General features: G+C 30.9%; 1 protein-coding gene across 1 annotated transcript; it reads left to right on the top strand.

Annotated features, from left to right (window-relative positions):
* The first annotated feature begins 103 nt into the window (after positions 1-103).
* Positions 104-15,570, top strand: prodha (proline dehydrogenase (oxidase) 1a). The gene is made up of 14 exons (XM_051093458.1): positions 104-513; positions 1,794-2,002; positions 4,322-4,356; positions 6,594-6,743; positions 6,936-7,000; positions 7,094-7,210; positions 7,953-8,032; positions 8,161-8,242; positions 8,329-8,421; positions 12,269-12,415; positions 12,809-12,984; positions 14,668-14,766; positions 14,858-14,946; positions 15,035-15,570. The coding sequence occupies exons 1-14, from the start codon at positions 187-189 to the stop codon at positions 15,238-15,240; spliced, it is 1,875 nt and encodes a 624-aa protein (XP_050949415.1). The 5' UTR covers positions 104-186; the 3' UTR covers positions 15,241-15,570.
* Positions 15,571-17,256: the final 1,686 nt, after the last annotated feature.

Below are 17,256 nucleotides of genomic sequence, written 5' to 3'. Positions count from 1 at the left end.
CGCAATGTGCGTCACAGATCGGGAGCCAATCACCAATCAGAGCGCTGAAATTTATTTGCATATTTTAAGCGCGCTTTAATGACCCTCCCGTCCGGGGTGTGTTTCCACCTCATTCATCTAGAAACCTCCATCGTTACAAGAAACACTGTTACATTTTCTTTATCCTATCCACCTGACTTTGTAAACATGTCCTACTGTAAAGTTATACCCGCTCTGGCCAGAGTAAAGCCGGCTCAGTTTCTCGGCGTGAGGCTGCGCTCCACCGCAGCATCCACTCGGCACAAGGAGCTGAAGACGGAGGACACGCCGCTGGATCCGTCCTGCACCATAGTAGAGAAGCCCTGCGATGTGGATCTCATCAGCGGGAAAGCGCACACGGAGCGCCAGAGGATCTCCATCGATTTCGACAACACACAAGAAGCCTACAAGAGCAAAGACACACTGGAGCTCCTCAGGAGTCTGCTGGTGTTCAAACTCTGCACCTTTGATTTCCTGGTTGACAAAAATAAAGAGGCGAGTAAAATCTTGATTTTCGAAAAACTACCGAACTCAATAATATTTGTTGTAGTGAATGTTATTTTTTGTTATTATTTATTTATACAACTTTTTTATTAATTTTTAAAAAAACTTTTATTGATTCAGATTTGTAATATTATTAATTTGAATTTTCCACACACGCGAACACACCCACATATCTATCTATCTATCAAATGTTTGTGATAATATAAAGAGATAGAGATATATATTAATTACATTATATGTATGTATATCTACACACATGTATATATATGTATGTATGTGTTTATGTGCATGTTACATTATAAGTATACTCATTTTATTTAAAAAAGTAATAAAACATAATAAAAAGCAGTTATGAAAATTATACACACACAGACACAATATTACTATTGTGTGTGTGTGTGTTTATGTATGCTAAATTATAATTATACGCATTGTATTATTAAAATAAGTAATAAAACAAATAATAAATAAAAAACAGTTATGAAAACAATTATGTACACACAGACAAATATTACTGTATATATGTGTGTATATGTATATGTTACATTATGATTATACTCATTTTATTACTAAAATAAGGAATTCCAAAGTAATAAATAAAAGAGTGTGTGTGTGTTTGTGTGTGTGTGTGTGTGTGTATGTTTATATGCATGTTAAATTATAATTAAATACTCATTGTTAAAATAAGAAAATAAGTAATAAAGTAAAAAACAAATAGTAAATAAAACAGTTATGAAACAATAATTAAATACACAATATTACTAATATATATATATATATGTGTGTGTGTATATGTGTGTGTGTGTGTGTGTGTGTATATATATATATATATATATGTGTGTGTGTGTGTGTGTATATATATATATGTATATATATATATATTTACATACAGCAAAAGTCTTTTTTTTTTTTTTATTTTCATTCTGATTTTAGTTTATGTGTTAGTCATTTTGTGTTCTTTTTTTAATATGAATGTATAATTTTTATACATTTTTATTTCAGTTTTAGTTTTATTTATTTTAGTACATCAAATGAAAAATATCTCATTGGGAACTAGCAGAAATATATATATATATATATATATATTTTTTTTTTTATTATTATTTTTTTTTAATATGTCTTAAGTTTTTTTTTTTCACCAAGTAAAGAAAATATATTTTTTATGGTTTACCCTTAAAATTCCTGATAAAAATATTTTATTTATTTAAAAAAACTAGGCCATTTGTATCATTGTTTTATTGACATTATATTCCTCATTTTTCCATCCACAGTTGATGGACCTCAGCAGGAAGGTTTTTGGTCAGCGGCTCTTCGAGAAACTGATGAAAATGACCTTCTACGGCCAGTTTGTGGCAGGCGAAGACCAGAACGCCATCAAACCTCTGATCGAGAAGAACCAGGCGTTTGGTGTGGGTTCGGTTCTGGACTACAGCGTGGAGGAGGACCTGACTCAAGAAGAGGCTGAGAAGAAGGAGATGGAGTGAGTATAAACCCAATACCTTATTTTCCTTTCCACTGACCTACACAGATAGCAAAAAGTGACCTGACATTGAATTCCAGCCAGAGTTTTGACTCATCAGTGCCATGTCACACTCTTGGTTGCACTATTGGAAACAGTCTCCTATTACCTTCTTCCCCATTGGTCAGTTCCAGCCAAGGCCCACCGCCTGATTGGCTAAAAAAGGGAGGTGTTTGTCCTCCTCCTCCCTCGTGGAATGCGGTCACATGAGGCTGAGCGAGGAAACCCAGGCCGGCATGTTGAGTAACTCAAAGCCTGTCACGAGCAGTTGACATTTAAAAGTGTGTCGCAGATAGCAAGAATTGTAAAAAACACTGCGTAAATGAGGTTAAATCTTTATTTAGGAATACTTTTTTGAGCTGAGAGTTTAATATACTACTTTATGAATTAGTCTAGGTTATAAAAAACACAAAAGGGAAGCTTGTTTCATCCCTGTGGGAGTGTGCTTTCATTTCACTCAAGGCAAAAAGCCAGTTTGCTGAGTAACAACACACACATACACTGACACACTGCAAATGTTACACAAAGTGTTTTGGGTAAACTGAGACCTAGTATTCAGTTAGTATATACTAAACAGAGAATTACATTCTGTATTACAATGGTAACATATTCAAAAACATTGATATAGTTCTCTGTACTATTAAATCATTGGGCTGCTGAGAACAAGACATTTTACAGCCACTGGTTTCCGAAACAGACAAAAACAGTACTTCAATAAAACCATTTACAACATACAATCAGCTCCAAGGCAATAAAAGTCGATTACTTTAGGGTAGTCATTTACATTTTTATAAACCATGCATCATTACTACATAGTAGTTGAGCTTAGAGGTTTGTTTATGGTTAAGGTAAACCTCTATCTGTAAGTATAACCCATACTGTACTACTTTGTGTCACAGGCATGAATGATTCCCTAAATCATGTGGTTTATTGAAATGATATCTGATATGACAATCATGTGACCTATTTTATGCACTGAGTTTTATTGGGGTATATGTACATATTTCAACTCTGAGAAATGTTTTTACCCTACAAAGCCTTACATGTGCTATAATAGTCAGACAACATGACAAAAAGGTTTGAATATGTGTTTTTTCAGGGTTTTATGGCTCATACAGTATGATAGAAGAATATAGAGCTCAGTTTGAATCTAAATACACAAAAATATGCAATTTGGTGCAGATGCTGATATTCATATGGCCAAAAAAGTCAGATGAAATTCTTAGATCTTTATAAAGTATTACACTACTTGCATAAAATGCATATAAATATCAGATCTATGTTTTATATATCTTAGTAAAATGATATTTAAAAGCTTAGTTTTATGATCAAAGCTCTGTAAACGTATAATTCAATGCAGAAAAAGAGAAAATTTAAAATTTAGTAAATTTAAAATGTGTGTATGTGTGTGTGTGTGTGTATGTATATATATATTTATATATATATATTTAATTTAAATAAATAAATAAATAATTTATATATATATACACACACACACACACACACACACAGTATTCTTTATACGTTTAAATAATAATTACTTGCAAAAACATATATAATTAATCGCCAAAAAAACACTAAAAAGCCAAGGACTTCTGATTGCACCTGCTAGGCACTTTTGTCTTTATATATACCTCGATTTTTGCATTTAGCATTGAAATAGTTCATAACAGTTCATGAGTGCATGTTGCAGTATGAATGCTTGCAACCCCATGTCTTGTTTGGACAGAAGGTCGGGTCAAATACTTGACATACTTATCATTCACAGGCTTCAACTTTGAGCTTTTGGATTAGAGCGTTCCTGCTTTCGCTTATTTACATAGCTCCAGTTTGCACTGGATCAATTTAATTTCCCTCACAGGCAGACTGGAAACACAGAGGGATAAATTATTCGTTAAATTCTCAAATAAGAATTTTCACCCTTGTTTGAGTTTCTAAACTGATCTGAAATTGATTTCATATTGATTCAGTTTGTTGACTTAGACTTGTGTCGCAAAGTGAGTGACGCATGTCTGTGACTGAAATCTGAATTGGGCCAGCGTTTGTGAATCGGACGGGTTCCTGGCCAAGTGCGGAACATCGTGTCACTGTGTGTCAGAGCGTTCATGTGTTGCATCATTTAATGGCCCCCAGTGAATTCAACACCTTTTTTAGTAAGGCTAACAGGAGCTCATGTGTAAAATGTCCTGGTTTAAAGGTGACATACTTGCAGAAACTTGCGCTAGCATTAATAAAGCACAGCTTTACTCTTAATAATGTGCTATTCGCCTTGTTTTTCAGCTCCTGTGTTTCTGAGGCTGAGAAAGAGAGTCATGGTAAGTGCAATAAAAGAAAATTAAAAATAAATATTAAAATTTGGTTTTATTATTATTTTTAAATAAATCTGTAATATGTTATAACACATTAAATTAATTAGTCAGAGTCAGTTCAGTACAGTACACAGTGTTACTAAAAAATAAAAATAGAATGATATTTTATTGTATTTTAATTTTATTTTGTCTCTTGTTTTATTTTTTATTTGAATTTTTTCTTATTTTATTTTTATTCTGTCTGGTCTTGAATAGTTTTTTTTTTTTTTTTTTTTTTTTTTGATTTGTGTTGTGCTGTTTTTTTAAATTATTATTTTTATTATTTTCTGCCATCTGTTTTTTTGTTTTGCTTTATGTTGTGTTTTATTCTATTTTTTATTTTACTTTATTTAGTTTTATTTTATTTCTTTTTTTTTTTTGTCTTGTCTATTGTTTTAATTTGTGTTGCTCTTTTTTTTATTTTCCTTGTGCTTTTTTGTCTTATTTAGTTTCATGCTTTTTTTTTAAATATTACTTTATTATTGAATTTTATTTTGTCTTGTGCTGTTTTTTGTTTTACTTTGTTTTTATATGATTTAATATAATTTGATGCATTTTATTTGATCATTAAACATTTTAGCTTATTATTTTGTTTTATTTTTCTAAATCTGATAATATTGTTAGTAGTAGTTTTCAAAGCATCTGGTAAACGATTGTTTTTTTTTATTTTCAGTGAACACCAGTGAACACTTGCTTCAGAACGATGAGTGTACAGTGTTTTTAAAGTTTTATTTCAGGGCTTTTAGTATTGATGTTGGAAGGGTGTTGGTAGTTCCTTTAGTTTCATCTGACTGGGTTTTTAGTAACGTTAGCCATATGTCAGACGAGCACGCTTCGCCTCAAGGATCGTGCTGTGCTGGCAGTCGTGAAGCGTGTCGACTCAGTCTCTGAGGCTGAAATAGCCTGCTCTATGCGTATTAGGGGCTCTAGCTCTTTCACTTGCTCAGACTGGTTAAAGCTGGTTTAACCGTGGGCTCTCCTGGTGAAGGGGCTGAAATTAACTTTGCAAGCTCATGTTTTTAGAGTCTATGGGGTGTTCTGTATCTCAGATCGAAAGCTTTCCTCTATAAGGTATTATGAGAAATTATGCAGTTCAAGGTTTCAGTCATAGACATCATGCTGCATAAAGCTGTTCAGCGTTAATAACCATTTTTAAATTCTAAATGTGCATATTTCTGTTAGTCATGAAATCAAAATTGACCCAATTTTAAAAATCCTGTATATTTGATGTTCACAGTCAAAAATTACCAGCCTTTTTGCTTATAAATCTCTAATTACAGTTGAGGTCAAAAGTAGTACTGTACATGTAGTACTGACTTGAATAAGATATTTCACATAAAAGATGTTTACATATAGTCCACAAGAGAAATAATAATTGAAATTATAAAAATGACCCAGTTCAAAAGTTTACATACACTTGATTCTTAATACTGTGTTGTTACCTGAATGATCCACAGCTGTGCTTTGTTTGTCCTGAACAGGTAAACTGCCTGCTGTTCTTTAGAAAAATCCTTCAGGTTTCACAAATTATTTGGTTTTCCAACACTTTTGTGTATTTGAACCCTTTCCAACCATGACTGTATGATTTTGAGATCCATCTTTTTACACTGAGGACAACTGAGGGACTCATATGCAACTATTACAGAAGGTTCAATCACTCACTGATGCTCCAGAAGGAAAAATGATGCATTAAGAGCCGGGGGATGAAAACTTTTAAACGGAATAGAGATCCTAAATATCATATTTTTTTATTTAGGACTGCCCTTCAAAGGCTACAGAAGATGATAACATGTTTTCCAGAAGACAAAATAAGTTAAATTTACCCTTCAGATTCAAAAGTTTTCACTCCCCGGGTCTTAATGCATCGTTTTTCCTTCCGGAGCATCTGTGAGCGTTTGAAAAATCGCCAAAAAGTGCAAAAAATATTTTAAATTAAAAATAATTATTAAAAATATTAAAAATAATATATATTTTTTTTATTTAAGACAAAAGAAAAAATGACTGGAAACATGAGGAAGTGCAAAAATGCATTGATTATGGAACTAACATAGATCATTTGCATTCATTTGAGTTTAATTTTGCCATCAAAATGACAGCTTTTTGCAGCATAATCTAAATTTATTGTGAAAATTGTCAAAACAGAGGGTTGTCTCTGAATCAGTATCTCAAAAATTGACTGTGTGTTTGCTAAAATACATATTCAGGTATGGATCATCGTGAGAAGAAGTACAAAGCTCATCGCCAATTTGGAGATCGGCGTGGAGGCGTAATCAGTGCTCGCACGTATTTCTACGCCGACGAGGCCAAGTGCGATCATCACATGGAGACGTTCATCAACTGCATCAAAGCTTCCGGTGAGCAAAATATTATTACGAATAACTACACTGTAAAAAGATTTTTCGACGCTGTAAATAAAGCAAATATTTCATGTTTAATTCATGCATTACTTGCCATTTCATTCTAATTATTTGCAAAATTTACTAGCAGTTTCTTAGTGACATTTCGTTTACACCAAATTTTTAACTTGTACTGTCTTTGTGTTGTAGCTGGAAGCTCAGTCGACGGATTCTCAGCCATTAAGATGACCGCACTGGGCCGGCCGCAATTCCTGGTATCTCTTTTACCCTTTTTCTCACTCTTGGCTCAAGTTTATTTCAATTAAGATGATGTCTTTGTGATTAATCTTGTTTCTTTTCTCCTAAAGCTGCAGTTTTCTGAGGTGCTGGTGAAGTGGAGGAGGTTCTTCAATCTGTTGGCGGCCCATCAGGGAAAAGACGGCATGGCAATACTTGAGCAGAAGCTGGAACTCGAACAGCTGCAGGTTTGTTTGCCATTTGAAGTCTCTGTTTATAATGCATATCAAAAGTAGATTATTGACAGGGTTTGGGATGTTAGTGTTTTAGTGTGGTCAATATTTAATTTGCTTTCATTCACAAATTTGAAGACAACATTGCAATGCATTTGTATTCTGTAATTACATTTCAAAGTGGATTTATATTATTATTTAGCAGGAAATAATGTGGGGGTTGATTTTTACAAAATGAAATTTGTATTTTAGAACAATAAATAAGATCAATTTTATATATTTAGGGCGGTTAACAACTAATTTGAGACACATGTGTATGCATTAGAGCTTAAATGTGTTTTTATACAACAGTTCAATGAATAAGAAATTGATACTGTTATATTTTTAACACTATATTATGTGTTTTTGCTCAGTTTTGCAGAGAGCATATTACCTTTAAAGCCATAGCAGAATTTTTGCACGTCGCTGAGCAACACAGCGGTGTTTAGTTTCTGAATGAATCCTCGTTTTGAACGAATCGTGTGAGTCAATGATTCAAAAGCCCATTCATAAAGTGAGCCATTTACTTCATTCCTGAATGAATCAGCTGTTTGAACGAATCGAATGAGAGAATGACTCAGAGACGTTTACTGCCACCTGCTGGCAGTTTCTTATTTAGAGTGTCAACCTTTAATGGTGTATATATATATATATTCAAAAATGAATGAATAAATAAATGTATTTATATATAACATTCTGTTTTTTTTTTTATTTGCAGGATAGTTTGATCAAACTGGGAGTTGGTGCAAAATCAGACATTGAGAACTGGTTTACTGGAGAGAAACTGGGTTCATCAGGGTAAAACTCCTCAACTATCACTAAAACTTAATCTTAAACTAACCTGCCCAATCTCTAAAGTATATTACAATAGAAACCAAACTAGACCTGGGTGTGTTTTTAACCATGTTCCTTTTTTGTTCTTGCAGAACCATTGATCTGTTAGACTGGAACAGCCTCATCAATGACACAACCAAGATCTCCAACCTGCTGGTGGTGCCCAACATGGAGGTACAGTATCACAAACACACACACAAAATACATAATACACACACAATACACTGCTCAGCTCATGCGAACTGTCTGTATGTCCAAAGAGCGGTCACCTGGAGCCTCTGTTGAGCAAATTCACTGACGAAGAGGAGAAGCAGATGAAGAGGATGCTACAGAGAATGGACGTCCTCGCCAGGGTATTTCACCAAATCTTACAAAACATTAACATTTAAAATTGATTAAAAATATTCTGTAGATTCTGTTATATAAATGACGACAGAAATCAGATGGTAGTTTTTCGAAACTGGGAAACAATCCGTGAATGACAGCATGTCTGATTTTTAAAATTATATAATATTAAAAATAATTACAATTGAATAAAAAAAAGAAAAAGTGAATTATTCATTTAATACTTAAAAAATACAAAAAAAAAAAAAAATTATATGTATGCACTACCAGTCAAAAGTAAGATTTTTAATGTTTTTTAAAAAGTCTTTCTTCTGCTCACCAAGCCTGCATTTATTTAATTCAAAGTACAGCAAAAACAGTAAAATGTTGAAATATTTTTACTATTTAAAATAACTGCTTTCTATTTGAATATATTTTAAAATGTAATTTATTCCTGTGATTTCAAAGCTGAATTTTTAGCATCATTACTCCACTCACATGATTCTTCAGAAATAATTTTAATATTCTGATTTTTTGCTCAAAAAAAGCTGTCGATTTTTTTTTTTTTTTTTCGGGTTTCTTTAAATAGAAAGTTCAGAAGAACAGCATTTATCTGAAATAGAAATCTTTTGTAACATTATTAATGTCTTTAGCATCACTTTTGATCAATTTAAAGCATCCTTGCTAAATAAAAGGTTTAAAGAATCCTGGTGATCAAAAGTGATCAACTGTTTTAAATATTGATAATAATAATAATAATTAAACTGTTTCTTGGACTAATCAGCATATTTTAACAAATCAGAACAAAGCAGTTATTTTAAATAGTAAAAATATTTCACAATATTACTGCTTTTGCTGTATTTTGGATCAAAAAAGCAGACTTCTTTAAAGTGCATATTTACAATTATTAAATTATATAATGATTTATTTAATTTATTTAATACATGTAAAAATAAAATATGCAATTTATTTATTTAATTATTTATGCAATTTAATACATTTTTTAAAAAAATATATAATTTCATAATAAAAAAAAAAAAAAACAGTTAAAAGTTATTTTGTAGATGCTACTAGGTAAATGACCTTTATTGGATTTGTTTCATTGTAACCTGGCACAGGAGGAGGTTGCAAAAGTTGCAAAAGATCTAAAATGTACATAAATGTTGCAACAGAAATCAGCCGGTAACGGTTGGTTTTTCCATTCAGAGTGTGTGTCTGTGTGCATTTGATGTTTGACATTACTCTCAGAGTTACTTGGCCCTAATCAGCCATTAACCAGACACTTTTCTTACTACATTTCACAGTTTGACGCAAGAGCGTCTCATTTTCCCTCTTGTTTGTGTTTGCACATCTGTGCTTGACTAAGAAGACGTTGGTAGATAAACTCTTGGTTGCAATTCTGGTGGAAAAGTAGCACTCGGTACAGGTTAACCTTTACTATCATGTGACGCTTCACACTGATGGTCCGGTTTATGCATTGAATAACACAGGAATGTAGTCAGGAGGATAATAAAACAGACAACAAAAATACACAATCAACTTTATTTTAACTTCTTATGGCTCGGGAGGTTTTTAAAACGCCTGTTCTGAGCGTCACAAGACTGACTTCTTATCTTCTGTGAGATAAACACAACACACATACTGATGTGCATTAATGTGCAAAAAAGCATGCTTTAGAGAGAAATGTTTTTTTCTAAATGCAATGTCAAACTCAAGAAAAAGTTCAAATTACTAAAACTAAATACAAAAAGTTAGTCTTAAACATTGTAAATGCTGTTAAAGTTGGTAGATAAAGAAAATGTACATTTGAAGGTCTAAATGAAAGTGTTTTTATCTCTGCAAATGCTGAGGTCATTTATCTAAAGCATTTCAGACACAGTCCATGGAATAGACTGAGTAAAGATTATAATAGTTTTTAGTGGCTGATAAAATATAGCATTTAATGTTCTTAATTATTGGATCATGTATAATTAAAAATGCTTTAAATGATTTTAAGAAAATGTAAAATAATGTTAAAAAATATACATTTAATATTTTTTTTGTTTATTATTATTTATTAATAGCAAATAATATATTCATTATTAATTCTATCAAAATATATGTATATACACTACCAGTCAAAAGTTTTTGAAGTTTTTTTTTTTTTTTAATGTTTATTTTTTTTTAAAGAAGTCTCTTCTGCTCACCAAACCTGCATTTATTTGATTCAAAGTACAGCAAAAACAGTAACATTTTGAAATACTTTTGCTATTTAAAATAACTACTTTCTATTTTAATATATTTTAAAATAGAATTTATTCCTGTGATTTCAAAGCTGAATTTTCAGCATCATTACTCCAGTCCTCAGTGTCACATGATCCTTCAAAAATCATTCTAATATGCAGATTTGCTGCTCAAAATTATTTATTATTATTATTAGTAGTAGTAGTAGATTTTTTTTTTTCAGGTTTCTTTGATGAATAGAAATTTTAGAAGAACAGCATTTATCTGAAATATAAATCTTTTGTAGCATTATAAATGTCTTTATCATCACTTTTGATCAATTTAAAGCATCCTTGCTAAATAAAAGTATTAATTTCTATATTTACTTTCCACCCTTTTGAATAGTATAGTGTGTAGTGTTACAAAAGCTGTTTATTTCATATAAATTCTGATCTTTGGATCTTTCTATTCATCAAAGAATCCTAAAAAATACTCAACTGTTTCAAATATTGATAATAATAATAAAAATGTTTCTTGAACAGGAAATCAGAATATTACAATGATTTCTGAAGGATCATGTGACACTAAATACTGCAGTAATAATGCTGAAAATTCAGCTTTAAAATCACAGGAATAAATTACATTTTAAAATATATTAAAATAGAAAGCAGTTATTTTAAATAGTAAAAATATTTCAAAATTTGACTGTTTTACTGTACTCTGGATCAAATAAATGCAAACTTAATTATACTAAATTATTTGTAATTACAGTAATTTAAATTTTAAATGTAATATATTTTTAAAAAAATATATAATTTCATAATTTTAAAAAAATCAGTTAAAAAGTTACTTTGTAGATGCTGCTAGGTAGACGACCTTTATTGGATTTGTTTTATTGTAACCTGGCACACAAGGAGGCTGCAAAAGTTGTAAAAGATCTAAAATAAATGTTGCAACAGAAATCAGCCGGTAACGGTTGGTTTTTCCATTAATAGTAATAATAAAAATGTTTCTTAAACAACAAATCAGAATATTAGAATGATTTCTGAAGGATCATGTGACACTGAAAACTGCAGTAATAATGCTGAAAATTCAGCTTTGAATAAATTACTTTTTAAAATATAATAAAATAGAAAGCAGTTATTTTAAATAGTAAATTTTTTTTATTTTAAATTTTAAATTTTTTTGTACTTTGAATAAAAATAATGCAGGCTTGGTGAGCAGAAGAGGCATACAGTTCAAAAACTTTTGACTGGTAGTGTATTAACATTTTTACATTTGTTAAAATTACAAATTAAATTTTATTAATAAATTTGAATACCACAAATGTATTTATTTTTATGTTTAAATTCATTCATGCATAAATAAATAAATAATAAACATATATATAATATATATGTATAAAATAAAAAATAAATAAATATATTAAAAAAATGGAATTGCATGTATCTTGCTGGCTTATTCACCTGTTTTTAGTGTGGGAAACGAAGATTTTAATTTGTAGCTCTTGTTTTGTTTCCCAGTCTTAGTCATCTGTTGTTGAGTGTGACAGCGGCATTGTGGTGGAAGTAAAAGTGTCCTGCAGGCGGCCCGGTTATATAACTGTGTTTACTGAGGTGCACTGTTACAGCTGAAAGGCATTGTATAACCCTCATGTGTGTGTATTTGTTCCAGCATGCTGTGCAGAATGGCGTGAGACTGATGGTGGACGCAGAACAGACGTATTTCCAGCCGGCAATCAGCAGACTCACCTTGGAGATGCAGAGAATCTTCAACAGAGAAAAACCCAACATCTTCAACACCTACCAGTGCTACCTTAAAGTGAGTCACTGAAACACACACAGTCCAGTTCCTGCCAAATACACACTTTCACACGCTCATCCACACCCAGATTTCTCATTTATTCTGCCACAAAATGGGTGGTTAAATTGATTAGTTATCCACAAATTAACATTCTGTCAGATTTCGTATTTATCCTGCCATAATATGGATTCTAAAATTGATTGGTTAACCACAAAATAACGTTCTTCGTAATTTTTGACTCTCAAAATTCCCTGAGTCACAGTATGAGTCATGATGACATTGCTGTAATGTCACTATATGGCTTTCATAAGACCTTTTATACAACTTTCTAATGATTTTATGGCACTTAGGTTTTATTTTGTGTATGAGGAGTCCCATGACAAAGTCAAATCAAGCGCTGTGTGTTTGTAGGAGGCGTATGATAACGTGTCGGTGGATGTGGAGCTGTCGCGGCGGGAGGGCTGGTACTTCGGCGCCAAGCTGGTCAGAGGAGCGTACATGTATCAGGAGAGATCCCGCGCGGCGGAGATCGGCTATGAAGACCCCATTAACCCTGACTATGACACCACCAACAGGATGTACCACAAGTATGTGCTGTGCAATTAAAACACATCCTGTAAATGGAGAATTGCATGAATCTGATCAGCAAACTGCATCGTATTATCTATAGTCACCGTTTTCGTACTTTGACTAGTGTGCAGTGATTGCTGTTAATTCTTGCTGACATGTTGTTGAAATGTTTTTTTTTTTTTTTTTTTTTTTTTTTTTTTATTATACATAACCTATTATCTGAAAAATTAAAAAAAAAAAAAAGTATTTCCATATAACTCATTGCCAGACGAAAAGAAACTATTTTAAAAATATACTGTTTAATTATATATTTAATTTTTTTTCTATTTTATTCCATATAACCCATTATCTGATAAAAAGCAACATTTAAAAAAAATCCATTTAGCCCATTATGCAATTAAATTAAATTTGTAAAAATGTTAATTGTTTAAAGATACCCATTATCTGATAAAAAGCAAGCATTTAGTAATACTAATTGTTTAAATATGTATTTTATTTTATTCTTGATAATAACCCATTATTGAATGAAATTTGAGAATATGGGTTTAAATATGCTCTTTTTTCACATAACCCATTATCCAGTGACTATTTTTATTGTTTTTTTATTTTATTTTATTTTATTTTATTTTATTTTATTTTATTTTATTTTATTTTATTTTATTTTATTTTATTTCAAATAACCCACTGATTAAAGAAAATCAAACATTTTATTTTATTTTATTTTATCCAAATAAATCATTGTCTAAGGAAAAGCAAACATTTGAGAATATATTATTGGTTTATATATATATATATTATATATAATATAATATTATTATTATTATTATTATTATTATTATTAATTTTTTATTTTTTTTATTTATTTATTTTGGTTCACATAACCCATTATCCAGTGACATTTTATTTTATTTTATTTTATTTTATTTTATTCCAAATAAATCATTGTCTAAAAAAAAAAGCAAACATTTTTATTTTATTTTATTTTATTTATTTGAAATAACCCATTGTTTGAAGAAAATCAATTTTATTTTATTTTATTTTATTTTATTTTATTTTATTTTATTTTGTTCCAGCACTCATTATACAATGCAAATCTGATTTAAAATTAAATTAATTGTTTAAATATATTTATTTGAATCCACATAAACAATTATCTGTTAAAAAGCAAACGTTTTTGTTTTGTTTTGTTTTTTGTTTTGTTTTGTTTTGTTTTGTTTTGTTTTGTTTTTTGTTTTGTTTTGTTTTGTTTTGTTTTGTTTTGTTTTGTTTTGTTTTGTTTTGTTTTGTTTTATTTTAGTTTAGTTTAGTTTAGTTTAGTTTACACACATATGGCATAAATGGTACCATGACCTGCGTATGAACCCTGCACATTAGCATTTTTGCACCATGAATTATATGATCATCTGTGATTGTCCCACACAATTCCATAACACAATATAACACATCATGTTTCAAGTTTCGCTCTCATGTCTCAAACAAATACTCTATTCAGTACCAAACACACCTGTTTACCTGTTTTACCCATCAGTGTCACGTCATAACACTGTAAGTATTTACACACACACACACTGTGAGGGAAACGTTTCGACTCGTTGCTATAAACAAAAGCGCATATTTTGTGATTACTTCCTTTTATTCACCTGTCTCAGTCATTGATTGTTTCCTAGAAGCTTTTATGAACCCTAATCTCTGTCTGTAAGGTGTCTAGAGTACATTCTGGAGGAGATCAACCACAACAGGATGGCCAACGTCATGGTGGCGTCTCACAATGAGGACACGGTCAAATTCACACTAGAAAAGTGAGTGCAGAGGCAAAAAATAGAGACGCATAAATTGCATTAAACACAATTAGAGATTGATTCTGTGTCTAACGTGTGTTTTTCTGTACAGAATGAACGAGATGAATCTCTCTCCCACTGAGAATAAGGTTTATTTTGGACAGCTGCTGGGAATGTGTGATCAGATCAGCTTCCCGTTGGGTGAGTGGAGAGAAGAGCAGCATGGGAAGGAGCAGATGTTCATATCTTAATGCTGATGGTGTTTAACTGTTTGTGTTTTTGTGAGCAGGTCAGGCGGGATTCCCGGTGTACAAGTATGTGCCGTACGGCCCCGTGAACGAGGTCATCCCGTACCTGTCGCGCCGAGCGCAGGAGAACCGCGGCTTCATGAAGGGATCGCAGAGAGAACGCAGCCTGCTGTGGAAGGAGATCAAACGCAGACTCTTCAGCGGACAACTGCTCTACAAACCCGTGTATCAAACCACAAACATTTAAAGTACGGACCTCTTTCTCTACCAGAGAGCATAACCATGTCAGGGTGGGAAAATCATTACTAAATGGACATTTTATGGGTTTTATAGTTCATCAGTGGTTGTGACATGAACTAGAGTTAAAGACAACATGAAATTGCATTCGCACTGTGTGAACGTTGCAATGTACCGTGGAACAGAAAGTGAAACAGTAGGAAATAATATTGCATGAGAAAAAGTAAGAGACCAATTTGGATTTATGATTTATAGTTTGTTTTTTTTTTTTTTTTGTTTTTTATTCTGTAAGCTACTGATGACGTTTCTTCCAATTTTTAAATAAAAATGTTGGCATTTAGAGCATTTCAATCATTAGAATAATCAAAAAGATGGTGTTTTCAGATTTTAATACCCATGTTTTAACTTCAGAAGAGTTAATAAATCAATATTTGGTAGAATAACCCTGATTTTCAATCACAACAAATGACAACATTTGTTATTTTGATCAATTGTCATTTTCTGCTAAATAAATAAATTTAAAAAAGCTCTAAATTACAATATTTTTAGTTGAAATTTGGAAAAAGGTTATTAGCCTATAACATTCAAAGAATAAAACAAATATTAACATTTTACTCAAAAACCTACTTGGTAGATGCAGTAAATCAAACTTTTGAGGTAATCTTAGTTTTTTTCCGTTTTGTATATATTTATCGAATGAAAAATGAAATTTTAAAAATATTATTTTATTTATTATTTTCTTATTTTAGTTATCTCATATGACCCATTATCCAATTTAATATATATTTTATACAAAATTAAGAAAATATTTTTTTTATTCTATATTCTATAAAACACATTACCTGATGAAAAGCATTTATTAAAACATTTTTTTTTTTTAATTTTATTCATCCCATGCAGCCCATTATCAGATTTAATATAAATTATATTTTATTTAGAAAAACCTGTTATACAATGAAAAACAAAAAAAAAATATAAAAAAAATATATATATATATATTTTTTTTTTTTTTTTTTTTAAATTCCACACAACCCATTATCTGCTGAAAATGAAAATATATATATACATTTCAAATATTTATATATTTTTTTTATATATATATATATAATTTAAATTTAAATTATTTAAAAAAAAAATTTCAATGAAAGCTAAAAAAAAGCAATATATATAACTATATATATATTACAAGTAATATATATGTAAAAAAAAAATATATATTTTTTTTTGTTCAACATAATTCATAATCAGATGAAAAGCAAAAAATTTAAAATATATAATTTGTTTAAATGTTTTTTTGTTTTTGTTTTTTTTTAAATTCCACAACCCATTGTTCGATGAAAAGCAAACAATGTTTAACAAATGTTTTGTTTTATTAAACAGAAAGTGAAGCCAAGTTAAGTGGTATATAATGCAGGACAGGACTTAAAATGCGTAAGATAAGTTATGATGTTTTTGGTTACGTGAACGGATAAGATAAGTCACGTCAGATATGGACAGGTTATTAAGACTGTAAATGGACTGATTTCATGTTGTCCTTAAATCAGCTCTTTATCGTTCCACTGTCTTTACATCACTGCTTATGCTTGGAATGGCGTACTACTATACTACTCATACTATCAGGGTTGCCAGGTTTTCACAACAAAACCCACCCAATTGCTAGTCAAAACTAGCCCAAACGCTTTTGGAGGGGGTAAAATACACGTTTTTTTCGTGGATCCCCTAGTCAAGTTTGCATTCCAGGGACTAAATATCATGATATTTTGGTGGATTCAACCAGCAGACACTAAAAAACAACCCGCAGCAACAGTGTTAATATATGTTTACAGTATGTTCAGATACTGTATATGACACACCACTGCTAGTGTGGCAAATGAACCGGTGTCATTATCAATATCAAACCTTTTTTAAAAAAACAAAAAAAATGTATTCATTTAAAAAATAACATGTAACGATGAGATCATGTGACATACTACTGGTTAAAGCATTTTCGGTGCATATTGCATACCGTTTCATGTTTCACCTGCTG

This window comes from Labeo rohita, chromosome 21 (assembly GCF_022985175.1).
Source record: "Labeo rohita strain BAU-BD-2019 chromosome 21, IGBB_LRoh.1.0, whole genome shotgun sequence".
NCBI classification, from domain to species: domain Eukaryota; kingdom Metazoa; phylum Chordata; class Actinopteri; order Cypriniformes; family Cyprinidae; genus Labeo; species Labeo rohita.
Note: the sequence above shows the minus strand (reverse complement) of the source record. Positions and strands in the feature narration are given on the sequence as shown.